General features: G+C 47.3%; 1 protein-coding gene across 1 annotated transcript in view; it reads right to left on the minus strand.

Moving 5' to 3' along the window:
• Positions 1 to 8,605, minus strand: part of LURAP1 (leucine rich adaptor protein 1) — a 28,963-nt gene extending 20,358 nt beyond the window's left edge. Inside the window, exon 1 of the mRNA XM_029618224.1 lies at positions 7,354 to 8,605. Within this exon, the coding sequence (XP_029474084.1) occupies positions 7,354 to 7,542 (189 nt within the window). The 5' untranslated portion in view covers positions 7,543 to 8,605. The remainder of the gene's footprint in view (positions 1 to 7,353) is intronic.
• Positions 8,606 to 20,676: the final 12,071 nt, after the last annotated feature.

Genomic DNA, 20,676 nt, shown 5'->3' on the forward strand with positions numbered 1-20,676 from the left:
ATGCTGAAGGAAGATAAGTGATGCAGCTGAGTTTCGAACAGGCTGCAGTGGAGAAAGGTGGCTCAGTGGGAGGTCTGCAAACAGCAAGCTGCAGTAGTCTAAGCTGGAGGTGATAAGAGGTGGATGAGCATTTTGGTAGCGTGCTGAGAAAGGCTGGTATGAGGACGAAACGACTTGCTTTAGCAGTATTTTGGATGTGCGTAGAGAAGGCGAGAGATGTATAAAAGATGATCCCAAGGTTATAGACTGAGGAAACCAGGACGATGAGAGCCCCATCCATAGAGACAGAAAAAAGAGGGAAGAGGGAAGAGGGAAGTGGGTTTGGGGTGAAGGACAAGAAGTTCCTTCTTGGTCATTTTAGGTGTAAAGTAGCAGCAGAACATCCAGACAGCGATGTTAGACATTCAGGCTGAGATTTGGGCCAGGATTTCTGGTGAAATCTCTGGCACAGAGAGGTAGATCTGGGAGTCCTCAGCATAGCAGTGGTAATGAAAGCTGTGGGAGGAGATCAGAGCACCATGGGAGAGAAGAATGTCCAGGACAGAGCCTTGAGGTGAAAGTGGAAAAGAACCACCACAGATTACAGTAAAAGTACGATGGGAGAAGTAAGAAGAAAAGCAGATGGTGATCAATGATGAGGATCGAAGAAAAGGCCCCAAAATCTGAAGTGGGCAGTCTGGTTAGGCCAATCTGGTCTTTCTCTACTGTCGTTGACTGTTACCGTAAAAATGCAGCACAAATGGATAATGAGTACACTTCAAAATGGAACATGACCACTGTAATTTATAGCAAAAATACAGAAATAAAATATGCTAGGCCAACAAAGAAATATGATCAAAGACTCTCCAACGGCAAGCTGGTTTTCAGAGTTGTTGAGGTGGTGTTTCTGCTTCCTATTACATTTTGCATGAAGTGGGCTGGTTGCCTTCTACGTAGAAACAAAGGTCTACAAACGAGCTGTAGGGGAGACCTTGCTCGTGAACTAACTTAACGCATTTCTGACCAGCTTTCCAGTCGCACACCCTTCACCAGATCAATGCAAAGTCAGCCAAGGATGAGGGAGCCTGAACATACAAGTCCATTGTAGGCTGGAATGCAACATCAGTGTTTGTTTTTCAGAGGCTGCAAAGAGTTGTACAAGGAAATGAGTGGCGTGGGTGGAGCGAGTGTGACACATCACGGAATCTACATGACTGTGTCCGGTAATGGATGAGGAAATCAATGTCCGCAATAAGCCCCTTTGTGTTGCTGTCAAAGGGTTTGCTCATTTTAATTCCAAATAGGCTTGCATTCTTGCGCCCTATTGAAGTTCCCTTTCAGCATCCTAACTGTAAGTCACCTGGAAAACTGCCTCTCCTGTGTTACATTGTGTCTGTGAAGCTTTACGTTCTTCCTGTTTCACACTTTCTGCATTAATAGAAGAGGATTCTTTCCCCAGTTGGTGACTGTGGGGTCCAGTCATACGTGTCCAGACGGCTGAGGGGGGATATGATAGAGGTGTTTAAAATCATGAGAGGTCTAGAACGGGTAGATGTGAATCGGTTATTTACTCTTTCGGATAGTAGAAAGACTAGGGGGCACTCCATGAAGTTAGCATGGGGCACATTTAAAACTAATCGGAGAAAGTTCTTTTTTACCCAACGCACAATTAAACTCTGGAATTTGTTACCAGAGGATGTGGTTAGTGCAGTTAGTATAGCTGTGTTTAAAAAAGGATTGGATAAGTTCTTGGAGGAGAAGTCCATTACCTGCTATTAAGTTCACTTAGAGAATAGCCACTGCCATTAGCAATGGTTACATGGAATAGACTTAGTTTTTGGGTACTTGCCAGGTTCTTATGGCCTGGATTGGCCACTGTTGGAAACAGGATGCTGGGCTTGATGGACCCTTGGTCTGACCCAATATGGCATTTTCTTATGTTCTTATGTTCCAGTAGGGGATGTCACGGCATCGTCTTCTCCAGCGTTTCTTTCATGTTAGCCTCACGTGGAGGAGCAGCGGGGCCAGGTTTCAGAGCTCCATGCCCGTGGGCAGGGTTGAAGCATGGCGTGCAGGAGGCCCTGGGGAAGTCCCAGAGGGCCACAGCAGCTTCGTCCTCCAGTAGCCGAGGCTGCGCATCTTGTCACCTTGTTCTGAGGTGTTTTTAGGCTCCGGGTTGTAAGTTACTACAAGTGGCGCTCTCGCCTCGGTTTTCCTTTTACAGTTACAACAGATTTTCCCCGGGTGTTTTTATGTGAACTTGCAGATGATTTAGTTGGGAGGATTCAGTGAGTGCTATGAGCTGTTTACCCTGCCAGTTGGGTGAGACGTTCAGCACAAAGGCAACCCTACGTTTCTCCCGTGAATGTCCTCTACAATATCCAGTGCAGGAGAGGTGAAGAGGGAGTAAACCCCCCTCCCCTCTCCAGATATGGGATAGGAGCAAGGTGACATGGCTGGGAGGGAAGGGGGGTCACAAAGGGTCAGGGAGCTGAAACAAAACAGGGGGGCCTGACTGACTGTGGCTATGGACGCAAGCCCTTAGTCCTCCTGCTTTCTCATCCCTGTGTAAACACATCCCCTTCCCCCAAACACCATTGCAATGCACTTGCAAGTTACGTTCATATTTAGCTCACTCTACACTGGCTCGACAAAAGGAGCTCATCACATGTACTAAAGGCAATCGATAAAATACACACAGCCTGTTCACTGACCTTAACTTCTACCAATTATTACAAAATTCTGTTTACAGCAACTTCAGGCCACCTGCTGGTTAAGCAAAAAAGATGCTTTCATGGAGCATTGCTTGGAATAGCCATCTGTCAAAAAAAATAAAAAATAAAAATCACATGGCTGCAAGGGAATCCTTGTTTCATTAGCTGCCCTCACTTATTCTGCACAAGAAAAAGGATACACACCATGGGGTATGCGCCTTCCTGATCCAATATCACATGACAATGTACTGACATCACCAGTTATCCTGTTATCAGACGACATCAGTAGAGAGAAAAAAAAAACACAGCCTGACCATAGTATTCCATTTCAACCCTGCAGTAACCCGAGTGCGCAAAAAGTGACAGTAACCAGAGAACTGAAGGGACGGCTGCTCCTCCTGAAGGTTTCATTCTTATAAAGTGAATTCTTTCTGATCACTGGAAACAGACTTTGAAATTTCCAGCAAGATTACGTAAGCATGGGACGGACGTTTCATCCCAGCACCTTGGATCCTCCTCCTCCACGGGCAGACACCGGTATTGTCCCCAGGCAGGGAGAATTAATACGGCTAGAGGGTCCCTGAAGGAGGAGAGGGCACTGAGTTAGGGAAGCACTCCCAGGTACCACAAACAACAATCCTCTCCCCCAGGAGCACAAACCTAAAGCAATGGGAAGCGGGCGCGTCGGCAGTGACATTTGCTGGGTGTCGGAGAGTGGACGAGGCAGATGGACACTGCGTGAAGCTGAGCCATTTCATACCCGATATGTGACCGAGCGAGCTGCTGCACTTTTAAAACAAATCTAAGACGAAATTAACAAAAAAAAAAATACTTCTGAAGGCAAAAATAAGAGCTTGGGGGAAATCTTTAAAATAATAATAATAAACCACTTTCCGCTGGAAGCAGGCAGAGAAAGTGTTTCCGAGCTGCCAGTTCTTCCGACTGAGTGCGCAATACAGACGGACAACTCCAAGGACTGCCCCAATTTAGAAACTCCCACAGCTGCCAGGGCTGTCACCTCTCTTAGTCTAACTCCACCAGGCCCACCCAGCCCCGAGTTTGCCCCGTGGCGTGCACGCACTCACGGACTTCTGATTTCCCCAAGAAAAGCCGAGACAGACTGAACCCACTTAGTGTCAGGACCCTCCTACGAACGAGAAACAAGGAAAAGGCCGGCCCAACCAGCATTTCCAACATCGATAAGTTTAACTCGACTCCAAGAGTGCAGGGAAGAAAATAAACGTTCAAACGAAGCCCAATGTGTGGGAGGGGCAGAGGGCAAGCAGAGCACTCCATTCAGTGGCCACCGAGTTAGCAGAAGCAACGCCACAGCGACCACAGCACTGCCTGGACTAGGACTGCATACTTCAAGGGTGTCCGTCTCTTTGCCCGTGCTGCCCCCTGCTCTATAGATTTCAGGTTCACGAGAGCCAGGCATAAAATGGGGCAAACCCTGGCCTGGACCTCAGGCTGACCTGGGTGGCATGGCAGGATCCCAGCACAAGATGTTATGCTCCAGGAGGTGCCCAAGCTCCCAGCCACTGCAAAGAGTCAGGGCCAGAGACACTCCCGAGCGCTCTGTTCTGCTGCCGAGTTATCTAGCGTGGACGTCCGGTCCATGAGAACTTAACGACTAACCAGGGGGTCTGAATTCTGGTCCTTGAGGTCCGAAAACAGGTCTGGCTTCCAGCACAACTGAGCTAGACAAATGAGACTCGACCATACACCACAGGCCTGCAAATCCACTTGATGACCATACACTGCATCTCTCTTGTCCAGCACCCTCTCTCAGAGCCCTGCCCTCTGTGAGTGATGCCACGGTCCTACAGGATAAAAGTATCCAACTGCAGCCAGGATATCCCTAATGAAAATGCAGGAGAGGACTGCACCCATGGAGGCCGGGTGCACTCACATCTCCCCGGGGATAATTCTGAAAACCAGTCTGCCTCCTAATACAGGGGAGGGACGGGTATCAGTAGGAAGGCATGAGGTTAGGCTCCTTATCCCATTCTGTACCTATGGAAAACCCCTTGATCGATTGGAAACTGCCTGGTTTACTACAGAATAATGCTGCAATGACTGCAGGCCTGTCCTGGCCCATGGTTAACTTCACCAGAATCAAGGTCTTGCTAAAACTGGGCCTCCCATCTTTCAACCTTTATTATGGTACCGACTGCTCCTATCCAGCACCGGCCTTTGGGTAGGGTGAGCTGGGCAGTCACTTGGAGCACTGTTAGTTGAGGATGCCCTAGGGACAGCCAGCATCACCCATTCTGTGGCGGTGGAGGAGAGGTCCAATGGGGCTATGGTGAACTCTGTCCACCCGCGGCCAAAGAGATAGGGAGGCCCTAAAAGTGTGTGTGTGTGTGAGAGAGAGAGAGTGAGAACCTGTGTGCTTGTGTGGGTGTATGTGTGCGTGTGAGGGAGAGAGAAAGAAAGCCTAACTGAGAGAGAGGGAATGTGTGTGAGAGCATGGCAGTATGTGAGAGAATGAACATGTGTATGTGAGAGTGTGAGGTAGAGGGTGTATGTGTGTGAAGGAGAAGAGAGAGCCTGTGTTTGTGAGAGAGAGGGTGTGTGTGAAAGAATGAATATGTGTAAGTGTATATGTGTGTGTATGTGTGTGAGAGAGAGTGTGAGGTAGAGGGTGTATGTGTGTGAAGGAGAGAGAGAGAGCCTGTGTTTGTGAGAGAGAGGGAGTATGTGAGAGAATGAATATGTGTAAGTGTATATGTGTGAGAGAGAGAGTGTGTGAGGTAGAGGGTGTATGTGTGTGAAGGAGAGAGAGCCTGTGTTTGTGAGAGAGAGGGAGTGTGTGAGAGAATCAATATGTGTAAGTGTATATGTGTGTGTGTGTGTGTGTGTGTGTGTGTGTGTGTGTGTGTTTAATAGAGAGGATAAAGTTTGTGCAGCTACCCCTGACCCAATCAATGACAATCTCAGGGTGACTGGAAATCAAAAGATCTCAGGTATGGAGAGCAGGAGATTTTTTAATCCTTATTATCATCTGAATAAGATCTTGTATCCATGTTCTAAAATTATTGATGCAATGCTGGGAAATGATTTTAAAAATAGTTTTGCCGGGTGGCTAGAACTGGCCAGGGCTTTCTTTACTGCATGCAAGGCCCTTCAGAGTTTTTCTTGTAATGCCTTACAGCCACTTTGCCAGGTACAGTTAATGGCAAGCCAAGGGAAGCAGAGTCTAGGGGTGGGCTCTACCTCTTGGTTATTTAACAACATTTGAAATCTGTGTTGGAGATTTTTGGCTCAGTTCTGCCGCTGATGTGTGATCCAGGGATGCATGATTGATGGAAAATTAAAAAACATGTCTCTTTATTCTGTCGATGCAGCAGTTCTGTAGCTAGAGAATGTGCTTTTCCATATTTCTAAAGCCAGGCCTGGAGTGGTGAGGGGGAATGGGGAGAGTTTGCCCAGTGCTGCTAATCATGTCAATCGGAGGGGGGCTGGATATGGTCACCCTTCTCCCTCCTCGCCCCCAGTCTGATTTCCTTATCCTCCCCCCCCCCCCCCCCCGAGGAACAGGGATCAGTTGGGGAGGGGGTACCATTAATGATTTTCACCCAGGGTGCCATTTGCCCTAGATCCCGCCCTGCTCCCACCTCCTTAGCTGTACCCGTGGCACGACACCTCCCAGAGGGCAGGGGGTCCTCGCTTACAGCTGCGTACGGCAGAGCCCCCACGGACTCCCAGCTCCCAGCCGCTAATGCACCCGCAAGGCCACAAGAACCAGAACCTCCCTTCGGCTTTAGGGCCGCCAAGAGCGGACCTGGTCCGAGAACCAGGGCAAACGCCATCTTTTGCAGCGAAGACCAGATGTCTGATCCAGCATCTGGACCTCATTTTTACCAGCATGGGAAGGATAAGCAGGCAAGGCAAACAGAAATGCTGACCACACCTCTCTCTACAGGGTTAGGGCTGAGCTACCTGGACGCCCCCGGAGAAGACCCTCGCCCCACATGGAATCACGCAGCTGCCCGGGCTGCTCTGGGTCATGTCCTTACGAGGGCCCATCACACTGACTGCCCTATTTGTCTCGGGACGAATACAGACATCTGAGAGTACCTTATTTATTCACTCAGAAGCGGCTGGGAAACCGCGGGAAAAAAGCACAGATGAGCTACCAAACCTCATATTTCACTTAGCATGTCCCAAGTCTATCACATATTGCATTTTTTTAAAATATATTTTCTGCACAACCCAGTTTATGCATTATGTGCCTTATACCAAACAATTTGATCTTGGTTTATAAGAGTTTCTCCCATCCTAGGATTATTGAGGGGAAACAGGACACTCTGCTGATAGCAGGTGAAAAGCGGGATTCGTTTGGTTATATAATCCATGTTTATTTTTGCAGGGACATATTTATTTATTTAGAGGCACAAACACACTCACTATGGTCCCTGAGGTATGTGTGTCCCCTAGACACAAACTGGAAACAGCCTTTTGTACATCTGGCCCTTAGTATATTGCAAAAGCCTAGACTCTTGGTGAAGAGTTCTGAACACTGGACCCAGGTTCCAGTCCTATACCCACTGCATGACCTTCACTTAACCTCTCTGTGCCAGCCTGGAAGCTCTTCAGGCCAGGGACCCTACCTTGCGCATTGCCAGTGTTAACCCGGGCCAGGTCTGAGACTCACCAGTTCTATCTTTAAAGCCTTGATTTTCGGTCCCAGGCCCTGCTTGGCTTCGCTCTCCCCCAGAAGGGCAGGGCTCTCTGCTGGAAGCTGTGCAGCATCCTCCCGCAGCCATCGCAGCAGCCCCTCGGGGAGCTTCCTGCCCACCTTGCTCTCCAGGTCCTTCAGAGGTTCCGTCCAGGCTCCCTCCATCCACCCGCTTACTGCGCTTGCGGCGGTAATGAGAGGAAAGGAGGGATCCGTCTGTGCCCACTTCCCAACATGTCCCGCTCCGGTGCTGCACGGCAGGCAGTGGAACCCTCTCCTGTACTTCCGGTTACTGCCAGGCAACTTGAGAGGGATCAATGACCCTTACATGTGCAGGAGAACAGCCCGGCGTCAATCGAAACAGGTTTCTGATCAGATCCCGGGGCCAGGCTGTGGATCCGGAGCTTCTGGACCCCCTCAGATCCCGGGCACAGGCTGTGCATCCGGAGCTTCTGGACCCCCTCAGATCCCGGGGCCAGGCTGTGGATCCGGAGCTTCTGGACCCCCTCAGATCCCGGGGCCAGGCTGTGGATCCGGAGCTTCTGGACCCCCTCAGAACCCGAAGACAGGCTGTGGATCCGGAGCTTCTGGACCCCCTCAGATCCCGGGGACAGGCTGTGGATCCGGAGCTTCTGGACCCCCTCAGATCCCGGGGACAGGCTGTGGATCCGGAGCTTCTGGACCCCCTCAGATCCCGTCACAGGCTGTGGATCCGGAGCTTCTGGACCCCCTCAGATCCCGAGGACAGGCTGTGGATCCGGAGCTTGCATCTCCTCTCCTCAGAGCCCGGGGACAGGCTGTGGATCCGGAGCTTCTGGACCCCCTCAGATCCCGAGGACAGGCTGTGGATCCGGAGCTTCTGGACCCCCTCAGATCTCGGGGACAGGCTGTGGATCCGGAGCTTCTGGACCCCCTCAGATCCCGAAGACAGGCTGTGGATCCGGGGCTTGCATTTCCTCTCCTCAGATCCCGAGGACAGGCTGTGGATCCGGAGCTTGTTCTCCTCTCCTCAGAGCCCGGGGACAGGCGGTGGAGCCCCTTAGTTCTTGCAGCCGGAGCTTGCTAGCTTTTCCCCTTTGCACGCTGGAGAGGTCACTGCAGGCCGATTCTTACTGCCAGTAAAGATTGCGATGGTTGTCAACCTCTGTCCAGTTGTTCCTTCTGGCAGCGGCAGCTGCGGATCGATCGGGCTGTGTCAGCAGCTCCTGGCCCCTTCCACCTGCAGGAATGAAAACACTGCAGAGAAACAGGCAGGCGAGAGCCCGGCCCACCGCTTACCGCACTCCGCCTGCTACAGGGGCAGCAGGCGCTGCTCTGCTACCGTACATCTCCGAGTGCAAGCGCCTTCACTCTCTCCACCAAGGCCCGACTGGGGTTGGGCACCCTCGATCATTTGGAAAAGTTGGACATCTGCATATCTGAGACAAATCACCCGGCCCTAGATATTTGTTATACCCCTTCCTGCTCAAGTTCTTGTATGCTCCAGAACTCAGTCAGGGAGATGTTGCTTTCAGTTCTGTTTGGAAAGTCACATTTTAGCACATTGATCCAGGCCAAATATCATCCTGATTTCACCTGAAAAACTCTTCACTACTCTGAGCTGTTCCATTAAATGACAATCACAGGAGCTGTAAAGCTTCAAATCATCTCTAAGCAGTGAATGCCATGTCTTGGGACCAATAGTGTCTCTGGAATTAAGGCAAAACTCATGGCCCAAAGAGTTAATAAAAGCACTCAAAGGATTCAGTGCCAGACAAGAGAGATGAAAGGGAGACTCCCTGAAATGTTTCCTGCTGGATTTTGTCACCTTTGTGAGGTGTCTGGGATGCCTCACTCTTCGGAAGCCTCTGCAGCATCCTGAACCCTGACTAGCACGAGATACAGAACCTGAACTCAGGAATCAAACCCAGATCTTCTTCACAATGCCACACAACACTGCCATAGAGCGATCAGGCCAGCTGCACTTTTTCACATTGTGTTCAGAACTGAGAGTCTATTCCTTGCCATTGGATACGACATCTAACTATACCTTCCATATGTACAGTGCAAAGCTTCCAAGATGTGAAACTTTCCTTTGTGAGGAATGACGACATCTTGGCCTCGCAGAAGACATCGTTTGCATGCAGACGGATCATTTTGGCTGTTCCTTCTGCCTCTCTATGGGTCATCTCCTCCATGCTCAGCTGAGGATAGGTGACAGGACCTGGTCCTGGAGGGAGTGGTTCTGGAATTGCCTCCAGCATCAGAACTTCTGGCAGTCACATCAGGGCATCATTTGGGATCTATTCCCCATGGAGGTAGATTCATTTTTAGTCAGAGGCATTCAACAGAAACTGCAGCAAGGCACTGGGGAGACATCATTTGCGCTGTGGGCATGTCTTTAATCAGTAACCTTAACTGGATCTCTTCCTCACAACTGTAGCCGTAATTGTGGACTATCTTGACTCTTAACGTAGTAGCTGTCCCACTGCACTCAATCTTTCATTGGATGTCAGCGTCCTTCAGTAGCAGGTGACTGGTAACTCCATTCCATCTGGCATCAGGTAGCTCAGCACAGCACCCACTTCGTCCATTCCTACTTCCTATAAGAGCAGTTGCTTAATTGCACATCTTAGGAGCCCCCAACAGACAAGGTTATTGACAGAAGGACTCCTTTTAATCCAGCAAGGAGTACATCCATTAAATGCTGAACTGTTCTTGGTACAGTCGTCACGGTGCACTGTAGGCATTTAACACAGAACACTCTTTGGTGAGCGATGAGAGTTTGCACGTGCATTGCAGGCTTCCAGATGTGCAGGGCCTCCATGCAGTGTCACAAACGGCTGCTTAATGGATGCTACAGGATACCGACACACTCTAATATTGTGACTTTACTGTCCCACAGACACGTGCATCTCCATCTGGATTTTCTACTGTGATGGTGGGTGCTGCCCACATTGGGAATTTGATAGGCTCTAAAATGCCTTGTGAAAGGTTGTATTTAATTCCTACCACAGGAGATCATTTTCAAAGGAGTTTCAGGCATAAATGTAACAAAAGCAACTTTCTCAAGTAAATCCTATGGACAATTCAATGGTATATTTTGTAGCAGTGTTCAAAAGCCCTCTTACATGGGTAAATTGCAGCTTTTTAAAAGCAGGCCCTGAGGTTTCAGCCTCAATGTAAATGGAAAGTGGCAATGCTTTCGTTCTGGCTCGTGTCGGTGATGGGTTTCATTCAGCAAGGTCTTTGGTAAATTTCCAGTTGTGAATTCATTGGCTACGACCCTGAATGTCTGAGCTGGTAAGGCAGATCATATCCTGTACTGTCTGTAAAGCAGCCGTTGGAGGCAGTACAAGAAGGAAAGATTTTTGCCAAGGTGGATTTGATTCTGGCCTGTCTACAGCTGTAAGTCAATGAAGAATGCATGGTAAAATGAAACCTCCTCACAAACCAAATATGTGCAACTTGTCAGACCCAGCTGCTCTTAACCAGCAGCCCCTGGAACAAGTAGCAGACACACTCGACTGTGTACAAGGCCACGTGTGAACTCCAGAGCCCCTGGCAAATTAACCTTTCCAGGAGGCGGGGTTGGCTTCATCCAGCTGCCATCCCATTGGCCCAGCTAGGGCCAGCCCTGATTGGCTATGCAATTTTAGCTCTTCTCCTATCCTGCCTGGATCCTTGCCTTGTTCCTGCTTCTCTGCCTACCTGGCCTTGCACCTGGTTCCTGTGCTTGTCCCTGCCTTCCTGGATTCCAGCCATGTTTTCGGTGTCTTCTGGTTTCCCTGCCTGTCTGTTCCTGGATGCTCTTCTGGTAATCGCCATCAGCCTACTGACATTCTGCCTTGATAATTCAGGTACACTTATTGACTCATTGAGGGCCTGATTTGTCAGTCACCTACAACCTGACAGCCTCGGCCAAGGCTGCTCCTGGATGGATGCTGCTGGCCACCCAAATGCTGGTAAAAGTCTTCACAGATCATAAGAATTTGGAATATTTAAAGACAACACAGCATCTCAACCACAGACAAGTCATGGTGGTCCTTGTTTTTCTTTCATTTCAATTTTGTCTTCGTCTATCAATCAGAAACCATGAACTCGGGGCCACACTGGTTTTAGATGAATTACAGGGCAAGCACGGTTTTGTATTACGTATGTTATTGTCCTTTGCTGTATTTTTTTATTGTGATTATGTACATTCTCCATGTATTCCAATCTGAATACGGCTAATACATTCTTTTCAATAAATATCAATCCGGGTCCTCAGAATGGCAAGTCTGGTGTCCTGACAAGAAGGATGAGAGGAGTATCAAACCTGATCTTACTCTCAAAACCTGAAAATTATTCATTGAGCATCCAAAATCAGATATAATTACACACGTTGAGGAGACAACAGATACAGTTCCCTTCCTCAGACAAAAGGTACGGTGAGTAGCTAACCTTGGAAGGAATGGGGACCTATCATGGGAGGATGGCTGCCTATGCTGAAAGAACTGGCAGTATGTCCCAGAAGACACCTAAGACTGGATGTCCTCCAGCTCTGCCGTGATTCCCTTCTGGCAGGTCACTTTGGTATTTGAAAACAATAGACCTAACAAGCCACAGTTTTTGGTGCCCAGGGATATCAAGAAATATCAAGGGATATGTACAATACTATGAAGTTTGTGCTCAATGTAAAGTGCCTGAGCAAAGCCTCAAGCACTAGTGGTGCCATTGCCAATTCCTGGGAGTTGCTTTTGATGGACTTCATTGTCAAACTTCCACTGTCGCAGGGGAATTCCATGATGCTTGTGGATGGGGACCCAGCCGTCGGACTCTCCACAGGATCAGAGCACGATTACTCATGGAGAGAGTAATGCAGATACTTGGACTGCCAGGACAGGCTGTCTCAGATCGAGGATCTCAATTCGTGTCAACTAGGAACTAATGAGACTTCTCAAGACACAACTGCTTTTGTCAACAGTATATCACACCCAGTCCAATGGCCAGACAGAGAGTGAATCAGATTCTAGAGCACTACCTACCATGGTCTTGCAACTTCCATCCGAATAATTGGGTCATGTTGCTATCAAGGTCAGAATTTGCATATAATACCACAATATATTCTGCAACTAGGAAAATTCCATTCTGTGCAAATTATGGATCTCATTCTCAGTTCCATTCAATCACTGCAAACAAGTAAGAGTTCCAACAGCAGTAGGACTGGATCAAGCATCTCCAAGATATTCAAGCACAATTAATTATAAACTACAAAGAACAAAGATACACCAGAAAAAGCAGGCAGAGTAGTGGAGAAAATCTGCTCCTTAATTCAAGTTAGGAGACTGTTTGGTTATCAACTCAACATCTAAGAACCAGAGGTCCTACAGTGAAGTTAAACCACAAATTCATAGGACCACTCAGTCATTAAACAAGCCAGTCTAGTCATGTTCCAGCTTAAGTCGCCTTCATCTCCTGAAATCTATCCACTCTTTCACATGAATTTGCTACAACTGTATCAGGAAAAGCCTTTTCCAGGTCATCAGATTTCATCTCCACCACCAGTGATGGTGGACAGATAAGAGGTATTCATGATTAAGGAGATCTTGGATTCTCTGGCAGACTGGGAGGGATGCAGCCCAGAAGAGTGCACCTGAGAGCCTGCCAAGGATGTGCATCCTCCTGAAATAGACTGGATCAAACATCAGCAACCCTCAAAAACCAGCTCCAGGGGCCCCTGGAGCTGGTTTGGAGAAGGGGGCAATCTTGACCTGGCAGCCCCTGGAACGAGTAGCAGATAGGCTTAGTGCACAAGGTCAGGTGTGAACGTTGGTAGTTTTACCTTTCCAAATGGCTGACTTAGTTCCTTCCAGCTGCTACCCTATTGGCCCAGTAGAGGTCTTTTCTGATTGGCTGTGCCATTTTAGCCCTTCTGCTGCTTTATTTCCCTGAAAGTGCAACAATATCTGTGGACCTATTCCCATTGCTCTGCTACTCTGCCTGTAATCTGGCCTTGTTCCTGCTTCTCCGCCTACTTGGACCCATACTTGGGTCGTGTGTTTGTCCCTCAGTTTCTGGATTCCAATCTAGTTTCTGTATGTGTTCCTGTTTTCCTGCCAGGCTGTCCCCTAGTTTGCTCTTCTGGTTGTCAATGCTGGCCAGGACCTGGCTCCATACCTGCTGACATTCTGCCTTGATAGTTCAGGTGACTCATTGAAAGTCTGAAGTGTCAGTCACCTATGGCCCATTGAGTTCCTGACACAGCTGCACCAGGAATATTTCAGCCATTTCATGGATATACTTCTACCTGGATGGAAAGGAGTCCTTTGGTACTTTGACAACATCTTGATTATTGCTGGCTCACAACTGTCTGATATTGTGGGGTCATTTGAGCATGGTCTTTGCCACCCTAGTATATTACTATGGACACAGTTGAATGGATTTATTCCTATGGCTGTAGCTGCAGTGGTCTTATCTCAAGCAACTGCAGTTTTTAGGCGGCTCCCTGCAAAGAGGCAATATTGTTTGTTTGTTTGTTTATTTATTTGCTTTTCCAGCCACTTCAAAGCAGATTACATTCAGGTTTCATCAGAGGCTCTACAGACAAGACCTGTAAAAGAAGGACAGACAAGGGGGAGGAGTAGCTCTTTATGTCACAAACAATATTCACGCAACTGAAGTGCTAGGAATGTGGGGTAGAGAAGAAGCATTATGGGCCGTCCTATGGTGCATCCATTTTTATTGGAGTGATTTACAGGCCTCCAGCGGAAAACCAGACAGAGATCTGGTCAAAGACATCCAAAAGGTGGGAAAGAAGTGAGAAGTGTTGCTTGTTGGAGATTTGAATCTGCCAGACATAGACTGGAGAATCCCTTCTGTGCAATCTACCAGAAGTAGAGAGAGAGTGGATGCCCTGCAAGGAGCTCTGTTCAAACAAATGGTAAAGGAACCCACAAGGGAGGGAGCTATACTCGACCTAGTGCTCACTAACAGGGATAATGTCTCTAATGTCCGGGCGGGTGCCCACCTCTGCACCAGTGCTCATCAAATGGTATGGTTTCTTATCATGAATCACACTGTCTTTTTATTTTACTAGGCATTGTTTTTATTTGTATTAGAAATTGCTTGTCTCATGCTTTGTTAGCCATTGTGATGGCTACACCAAATGACGGTATACAAAACCCAATAAATAAATAAATAAATAAATATCGCAAATAGGATGCAGAGAGGTTGCACAAAGATCCGAGTTTTGAATTTCAAAAATGTAGTCTTCGTCAAAATGGGGACATACCTGGAGGTAGAACTAGACGACTGGGAGAAATTGGGAGAGGTGGAACAACAGTGGGACAAACTAAAAGCAGCAATTACAAAGGAAACAAGTCTACTACCGTATATGTTAGAAAAGTAAACAAAAGTAAGAGAAATAAGAAATTGGTCTGGTTCTCAAAGGAGGTGGCTGAAAAAATAAAGTAAAAAAGAACAGCATTCAAGAAGTATAAAGGATCCCAAAAAGAGGAACACAGGGAAGACTACCTGGTGAAACGAAGGGAGACGAAGAAAGCAATCAAGAAAGCAAAAAGTCAGGCAGAAGAAAGGATTGCCAAAGAGGTAAAGCGAGGTGACAAAATATTTTTCAGATACATCAGAGAAAGGAGAAAGGTCTGAAGAGGTATAATGAAATTAAAAGATGTTGCGTCTATCGCTGCTCGACGCCCTCACTCCGCCCTCTCTACCTTTGTGGCGACTCCCTCCAGGTCTGATGGACGGTTAGTAGCCACGGTGTCTTTTGGCCGTCTCCCTCCGGCGTCCCCGGAAGGGCACGACGCTGCGGATCCGCCCCTTCGGAGATACGGTCTCCAGAACTGAGGCCTCACCAAGAACCTGTACAAGGGGATAATCACTTCCCTTTTCTTACTTGATATTCCTCTCTCTATGCAGCCCAGCATTCTTCTGGCTTTAGCTATTGCCTTGTCACATTGTTTCCCCGACTTCAGATCATTGACACTATCACCCCAAGGTCTCTCTCCTGCTCCGTGCACATCATCCCTTCACCCCCCATCGAATACAGTTCTTTCGGATTTCCACTCCCCATATGCATGACTCTGCACGTCTTGGCATTGAATCTCAGCTGCCATATCTTCGACCACTCTTCCAGCTTCCTTAAATCCCATCTCATTCTCTCCACTCCTTCCGGCTTGTCCACTCTGTTGCAGATCTTAGTGTCATCCGCAAAAAGACAAACCTTACCTTCTATCTCGACCGCTATGTCGCTCACATAGATATTGAACAGGACCGGTCACAACACTGATCCTTGTAGCACTCCGCTTAACACCGCTCTCTCTTCAAAGTAAGTTCCATTTACCATCACACATTGTCTTCTGTCTGTCAACCAGTTTGCAATCCAGGCCACCACCTCGGCACTCACTCCTAAGCTTCTCATTTTACTCACCAGCCTCCTGTGCGGGACCGTATCAAAAGCTTTGCTGAAATCCAAGTAGATGACATCGAGCGCTCTTCCTTGATTTAATTCCCTAGTCACCCAGTCAAAAAAGTCAATCAGATTTGTCTGACAGGATCTTCCCCTGGTGAATCCATGCTGCCTCTGGTCCAGCAATTCTCCCGACTGTAGATAGTTCACTATTCTCTCTTTCAACAGTGACTCCATTACTTTTCCCACCACCGAGGTGAGGCTAACCGGTCCTTAGTTTCCAGCCTCCTCTCTGCTCCCACTCTTGTGAAGCGGGACCACCACCGCTCTTCTCCAATCACTCGGCACCACTCCTGTTTCCAGGAATCTATTGAACAGGTCGTGCAGCGGAGCCGCATGCACATCTCTGAGCTCCCTCAGTATCCTGGGATGAACCTCATCAGGCCCCATGGCTTTGTCCACTTTCAGTTTCCCCAGCTCTTCCCATACATTCTCTACTGTAAATGGAGTTACATCTACTCCACTCCCCTCTGGTTTCTTGTTAACTAGTGATGGTCCTTCTCCAGGGTCCTCTTTAGCGAACACCGAACTGAAGTATTCATTTAATATTTCTGCCATTTCTTCATCTCTCTCCACACATTGATCTTTTCCACCTTTCAATTTCACTTTACCATTTTGGACTTTCCTCCTTTCTCTGATGTATCTGAAAAATGTTTTGTCACCTCGTGTTACCTCTTTGGCAATCCTTTCTTCTGCTTGACTTTTTGCCTTCTTGATTACTTTCTTTGTCTCCCTCAGTTCTACCAGATATTCTTCTTTGTGCTCCTCCCTTTGGGATCCTTTATATTTCTTGAACGCTGTTCTTTTAGCCTTTATTTTATCAGCCACCTCCTTTGAGAACCAGATAGGTTTCATTTTTCTTTTGCTTTTCTTTACTTTTCTAACATATAGATTAGTTGCCTTGGTAATTGCTCCTTTTAGTTTGGTCCACTGTTGTTCCACATCTCTCTCATTCTCCCAGCCTTCTAGTTCTTCCTCCAGGTACTTCCCCATTTCATCAAAGTCCGTGTTTCTGAACTGCAAAACTCGGGTCTTCGTGCTTCTTCTCCGTATCCTTTGTGTGATATGAAACCATAAACATAAGACATGTGGAGCTGATCCCAGAACACTCAGCACAACAGCTGCCTTTTTGCTTTCATCTGTGATACATTTATTTGGATGCAGGAAGATTACAGGAAGAGTTTAACCCGTGGAACCCGGCATCAGTCTACATGTCCCATGATGCTGGGTTTCATGGGTTAAACTCTTCAGCACAGTCCAGTGTTGAACTGCAAATTCTTTCACTAAAAAAAGAAAAGTCTTCTTACAGTGTTATCGTGAAACCGCACCACTCCCATGGTGATTTTGACAAGGTTGAGGCGTTTCCCAGATAGTGGCTCAGATGCCTTGAAGAGATTACTCATCTGATTTATTTTCTTTTCAATGTGCATTTCTTCCTCCTGCTAATGCTCACACCCAGACTGAAGGGCCAGATCCTACCCTTGTCACCTCATTGTACTGAGTGAGTAAGGAGAGGCAGAGAGGATCGCTCATCTACCTGGAAGACTGCAAAGCTGACTTAGATGAGCAGCAATCTTCTGTAGATTCAGATTCTTCTACGATCAGATCTGGCCATTGTTGGATACAGGATACTGGGCTTGATGGACCATTGTTCGGACCCGTGTGACAAAGCTTTATGGTTAACAGCTGAGAGATATCCTTAGCTAGAGCAGTGCAGGCAGCAACAACAACAGGACAGACTGGATGGACCAGCTGACGCTCATTGGTCGGCATCTACTACCTTATGTTACTGCGTTGCACAGGTTTATTCAAGAAGGCAAGGTTTTACAGGCAGTGCTCATGCAGACACGGGCAAGGTAAGAAAGAGAAAGCCGCCGCTCACCTGCGGTAAGTGTGCTCTCAACAAGCACAGACCTAGCTGTCATCTAGTGGCTAACAGCAGCAACCACATGCTAAAATGACCATCTGACAGTGCCTCTGCAGTACAGCCTCTCCTCCCTTAATGCTGTAGGAGACCAGATGGCCCACCTGTCCATGACCTGGAGCCATCTGGTAACCCTAAACCCAGACCATACTTCATGCTTACTTTCCATTATGTGTAAAAGCCGTTTGTGGGACTCCTGATAAAACAACAGCTGCAGTAGCAGCTGGGCTTCCCCTTGCACTGTTCTCAGCATGCTGTGCACCATGGTAGCTGCCCTGAGAAGGGGGAAACACTGCTGTAACGCTACTCTCTCTTCAGATTGGCTGACTCCAAACATTGCCTAGAGGAAGTCTTACCCAGAGTGCTGAAGGATAGCAGAGAACACGAATAATGGGCAACAATGAAAGTGTTACTGACCTAAAAAGGTCCTGAGTCTGTAGTATCTTGATGTCTGAACACGACTATGACCATGAAAAGTTTTTATTGGCTCTCGTTTTGAAGATATTTAATATAGTTCACTTTCTATGTTTAGTCATGTAAATTTATCCAGTAGGACTGTAAATAAGCCTAGACTGATGTAATATTGCATCATATTGCATAATACCATCATGCACACATCATCCAGAGTTTATTACATCATTTTCTGATGCAATGCAGTTCTACTGCCATGCTGCTGCTGAGTAAGCAGTGTACTATATGACGCCCAGTCAGAAAGGGTGAGCATTTGAAATATTCATGCTGGCTGACTACTGCTGGACACTCCGCAGAGATGCTCCCAAACAGGTGTACAAGAGACAAGCAAAGAAATCTAAGCCGTAGTCTATGACTTCATTTTTCAAATGGTATTAACCGTAGGTCTCCTACTATTGGCATACAATTCAAGATGTAATTATATTATTGCATATTAAAAAAAAACTAGAGCCAATTTTGCATTTTTACAGTCACATTCGGGTTTAGCACATGGAAATGTATAAGAATTGACTAATTTCATTTCCGTAACATGACTTTTGTGAAAATTTGTTGCCCAGTAACCTTTACCTCATCCTTCTGGGCTCCATTTGTTCGGGCTTTCTTCTCACCCCAATTGCCCTCTGCCTCTTTGCTGGGCAGATCAAAAGAAGGCTGAGGAAGATTTGCAGTGGGCGAGGGCCTCTGTGGAGGCAAACACCAAGCCTCGCACTTTGTGCCCAGGGGGGGTGTGGGATGTGGGGAGACGGAAAATGCATTTATTTATTTAATTGAATTTCTATTCCACCACTTCCAAAATTGCACAGGGCAGATTACAATAATGACAGTCATAAAATAATGAGGACAAAACAGCATGTAAAACACATCAATAACAAAATCCATAACATACCAAAACAGAAAAAGATTGTATTACTAGTACAGCCATCAAATGCCTCAGCCAAATCGAACTCCTTAAGCTTCTTTCTAAAAACCTTAATGTGGGTTTCCCCCTCCCCAAGCGCTGCAGGGAGGCTGTTCCACAGGACAGGAGTTTATATTCCCTAAAAGCTGGAACAGAGAGGACATGTACTCCCTCAGGTCTTGGTGCATGCTCAGCTCATATTGATGTATAAATTACAGCCGATAATGTCCCTCTCACTCTTTGCATTGGGAGGCAATGGAGATGTAACAATGTTGGAGTCCTGGCGGGCCCGTTAACGAGCGGGCTGCAAAACTCGTAATTATGTTTTTGGGAGACCCACAAACAGCAGTGCTTGGAGGGCTGAACTAAACGATTCTGAGAGAAGCAAGATGATTAACAGTCTTTAACCTGGAAAAAGCTGCCTGCGCATTTTTTTTTTTATATGGAGCATTTCGTGCCAATTTATAATCAAGTACTACACCGAAATTCCTTGCTTTATATACAGTTGGCTTCAATGGCTTCTGGTGATCGTCATAAATTGATTGACTAAACCCAGGTTTTGCTGATCTTTAATGAAGTCATTTTTGAGATATTCCAACTCTGTCCATTGTCCCTTAGCCAATTGCTTATCATCCTCATACATTCAATGAATGACACTGCAGGAAAAGTTCAAGGCAGAAGGAACCGGGGATCATCTGTGTATAAGAAATAAAGTCTGACCAAGGCAGAGACAAATCCATTACATAAAACAGCGGGGTTTGGTTCGGGCTTATTAATTCAGCCCTGGAGGAGAGATTCTGCGTCAGTGGGAAAAGCCTTGGGGGCTTTCTATCTCGTGAGCCCCCAGCGCATGCAAAGCAGTGCTGACCTCTGACTCCTCTGGTCAGCAAGCTGCCTGCAACAGCCAGAACAAAGGGCCAAATCCAATTTCCAAGGCTCAGTAATTCACATGAAAGAGCTGCCTGGCATCCGCCCTCTGCACTGAGCTAGGCACCAGCTCTCTCTAGTTAAGGTTAAAGGAACAGTTCCCTTAACTAATAAAAGTGCAAAGGTATTTGCAGTTGTCCGCACTTTTTAAAATGAATCTTTCACTTCTGATCCTTGTCTCTTAGGACTGGCATGCTTCCCTGTCCACTTCTACTTGTTAGGGTAGTGGTTGAAGGAGGAGTGATTAGAGCAGGGGGGCAGAGAACCAGGCAAGTGAGCGTTCACATCCCTCAGCCCTCTGGCAAGTCACTTTGCCGCCCATTGCCTCAAGTACACATTTGGATTGTCAGCCCTCTGGGGCAGGAACCTCCAACTGCATCTGAATTGTAACTGGGCTGAGAAAGGTGAGTATTTAAATCCAAGGCTTATATGATGACTTTGACCAAAATACATTTACCAGAAATTATGAAAGGCATGTTTGATGTGAAAAGTAAGCCATAGTAGGGCAGAGAAATAAAGTGATGTGCCCCAGAGTCACAGCACAGAGTTAGTCTGCAACACACATCCCAAAGTGACTCCTGCATTGCAGCCTAATTTCTAACCCACCAGACAATTCCTCCTCCAGGTGTA

This window comes from Rhinatrema bivittatum, chromosome 10, assembly GCF_901001135.1.
Source record: "Rhinatrema bivittatum chromosome 10, aRhiBiv1.1, whole genome shotgun sequence".
Taxonomy (NCBI): domain Eukaryota; kingdom Metazoa; phylum Chordata; class Amphibia; order Gymnophiona; family Rhinatrematidae; genus Rhinatrema; species Rhinatrema bivittatum.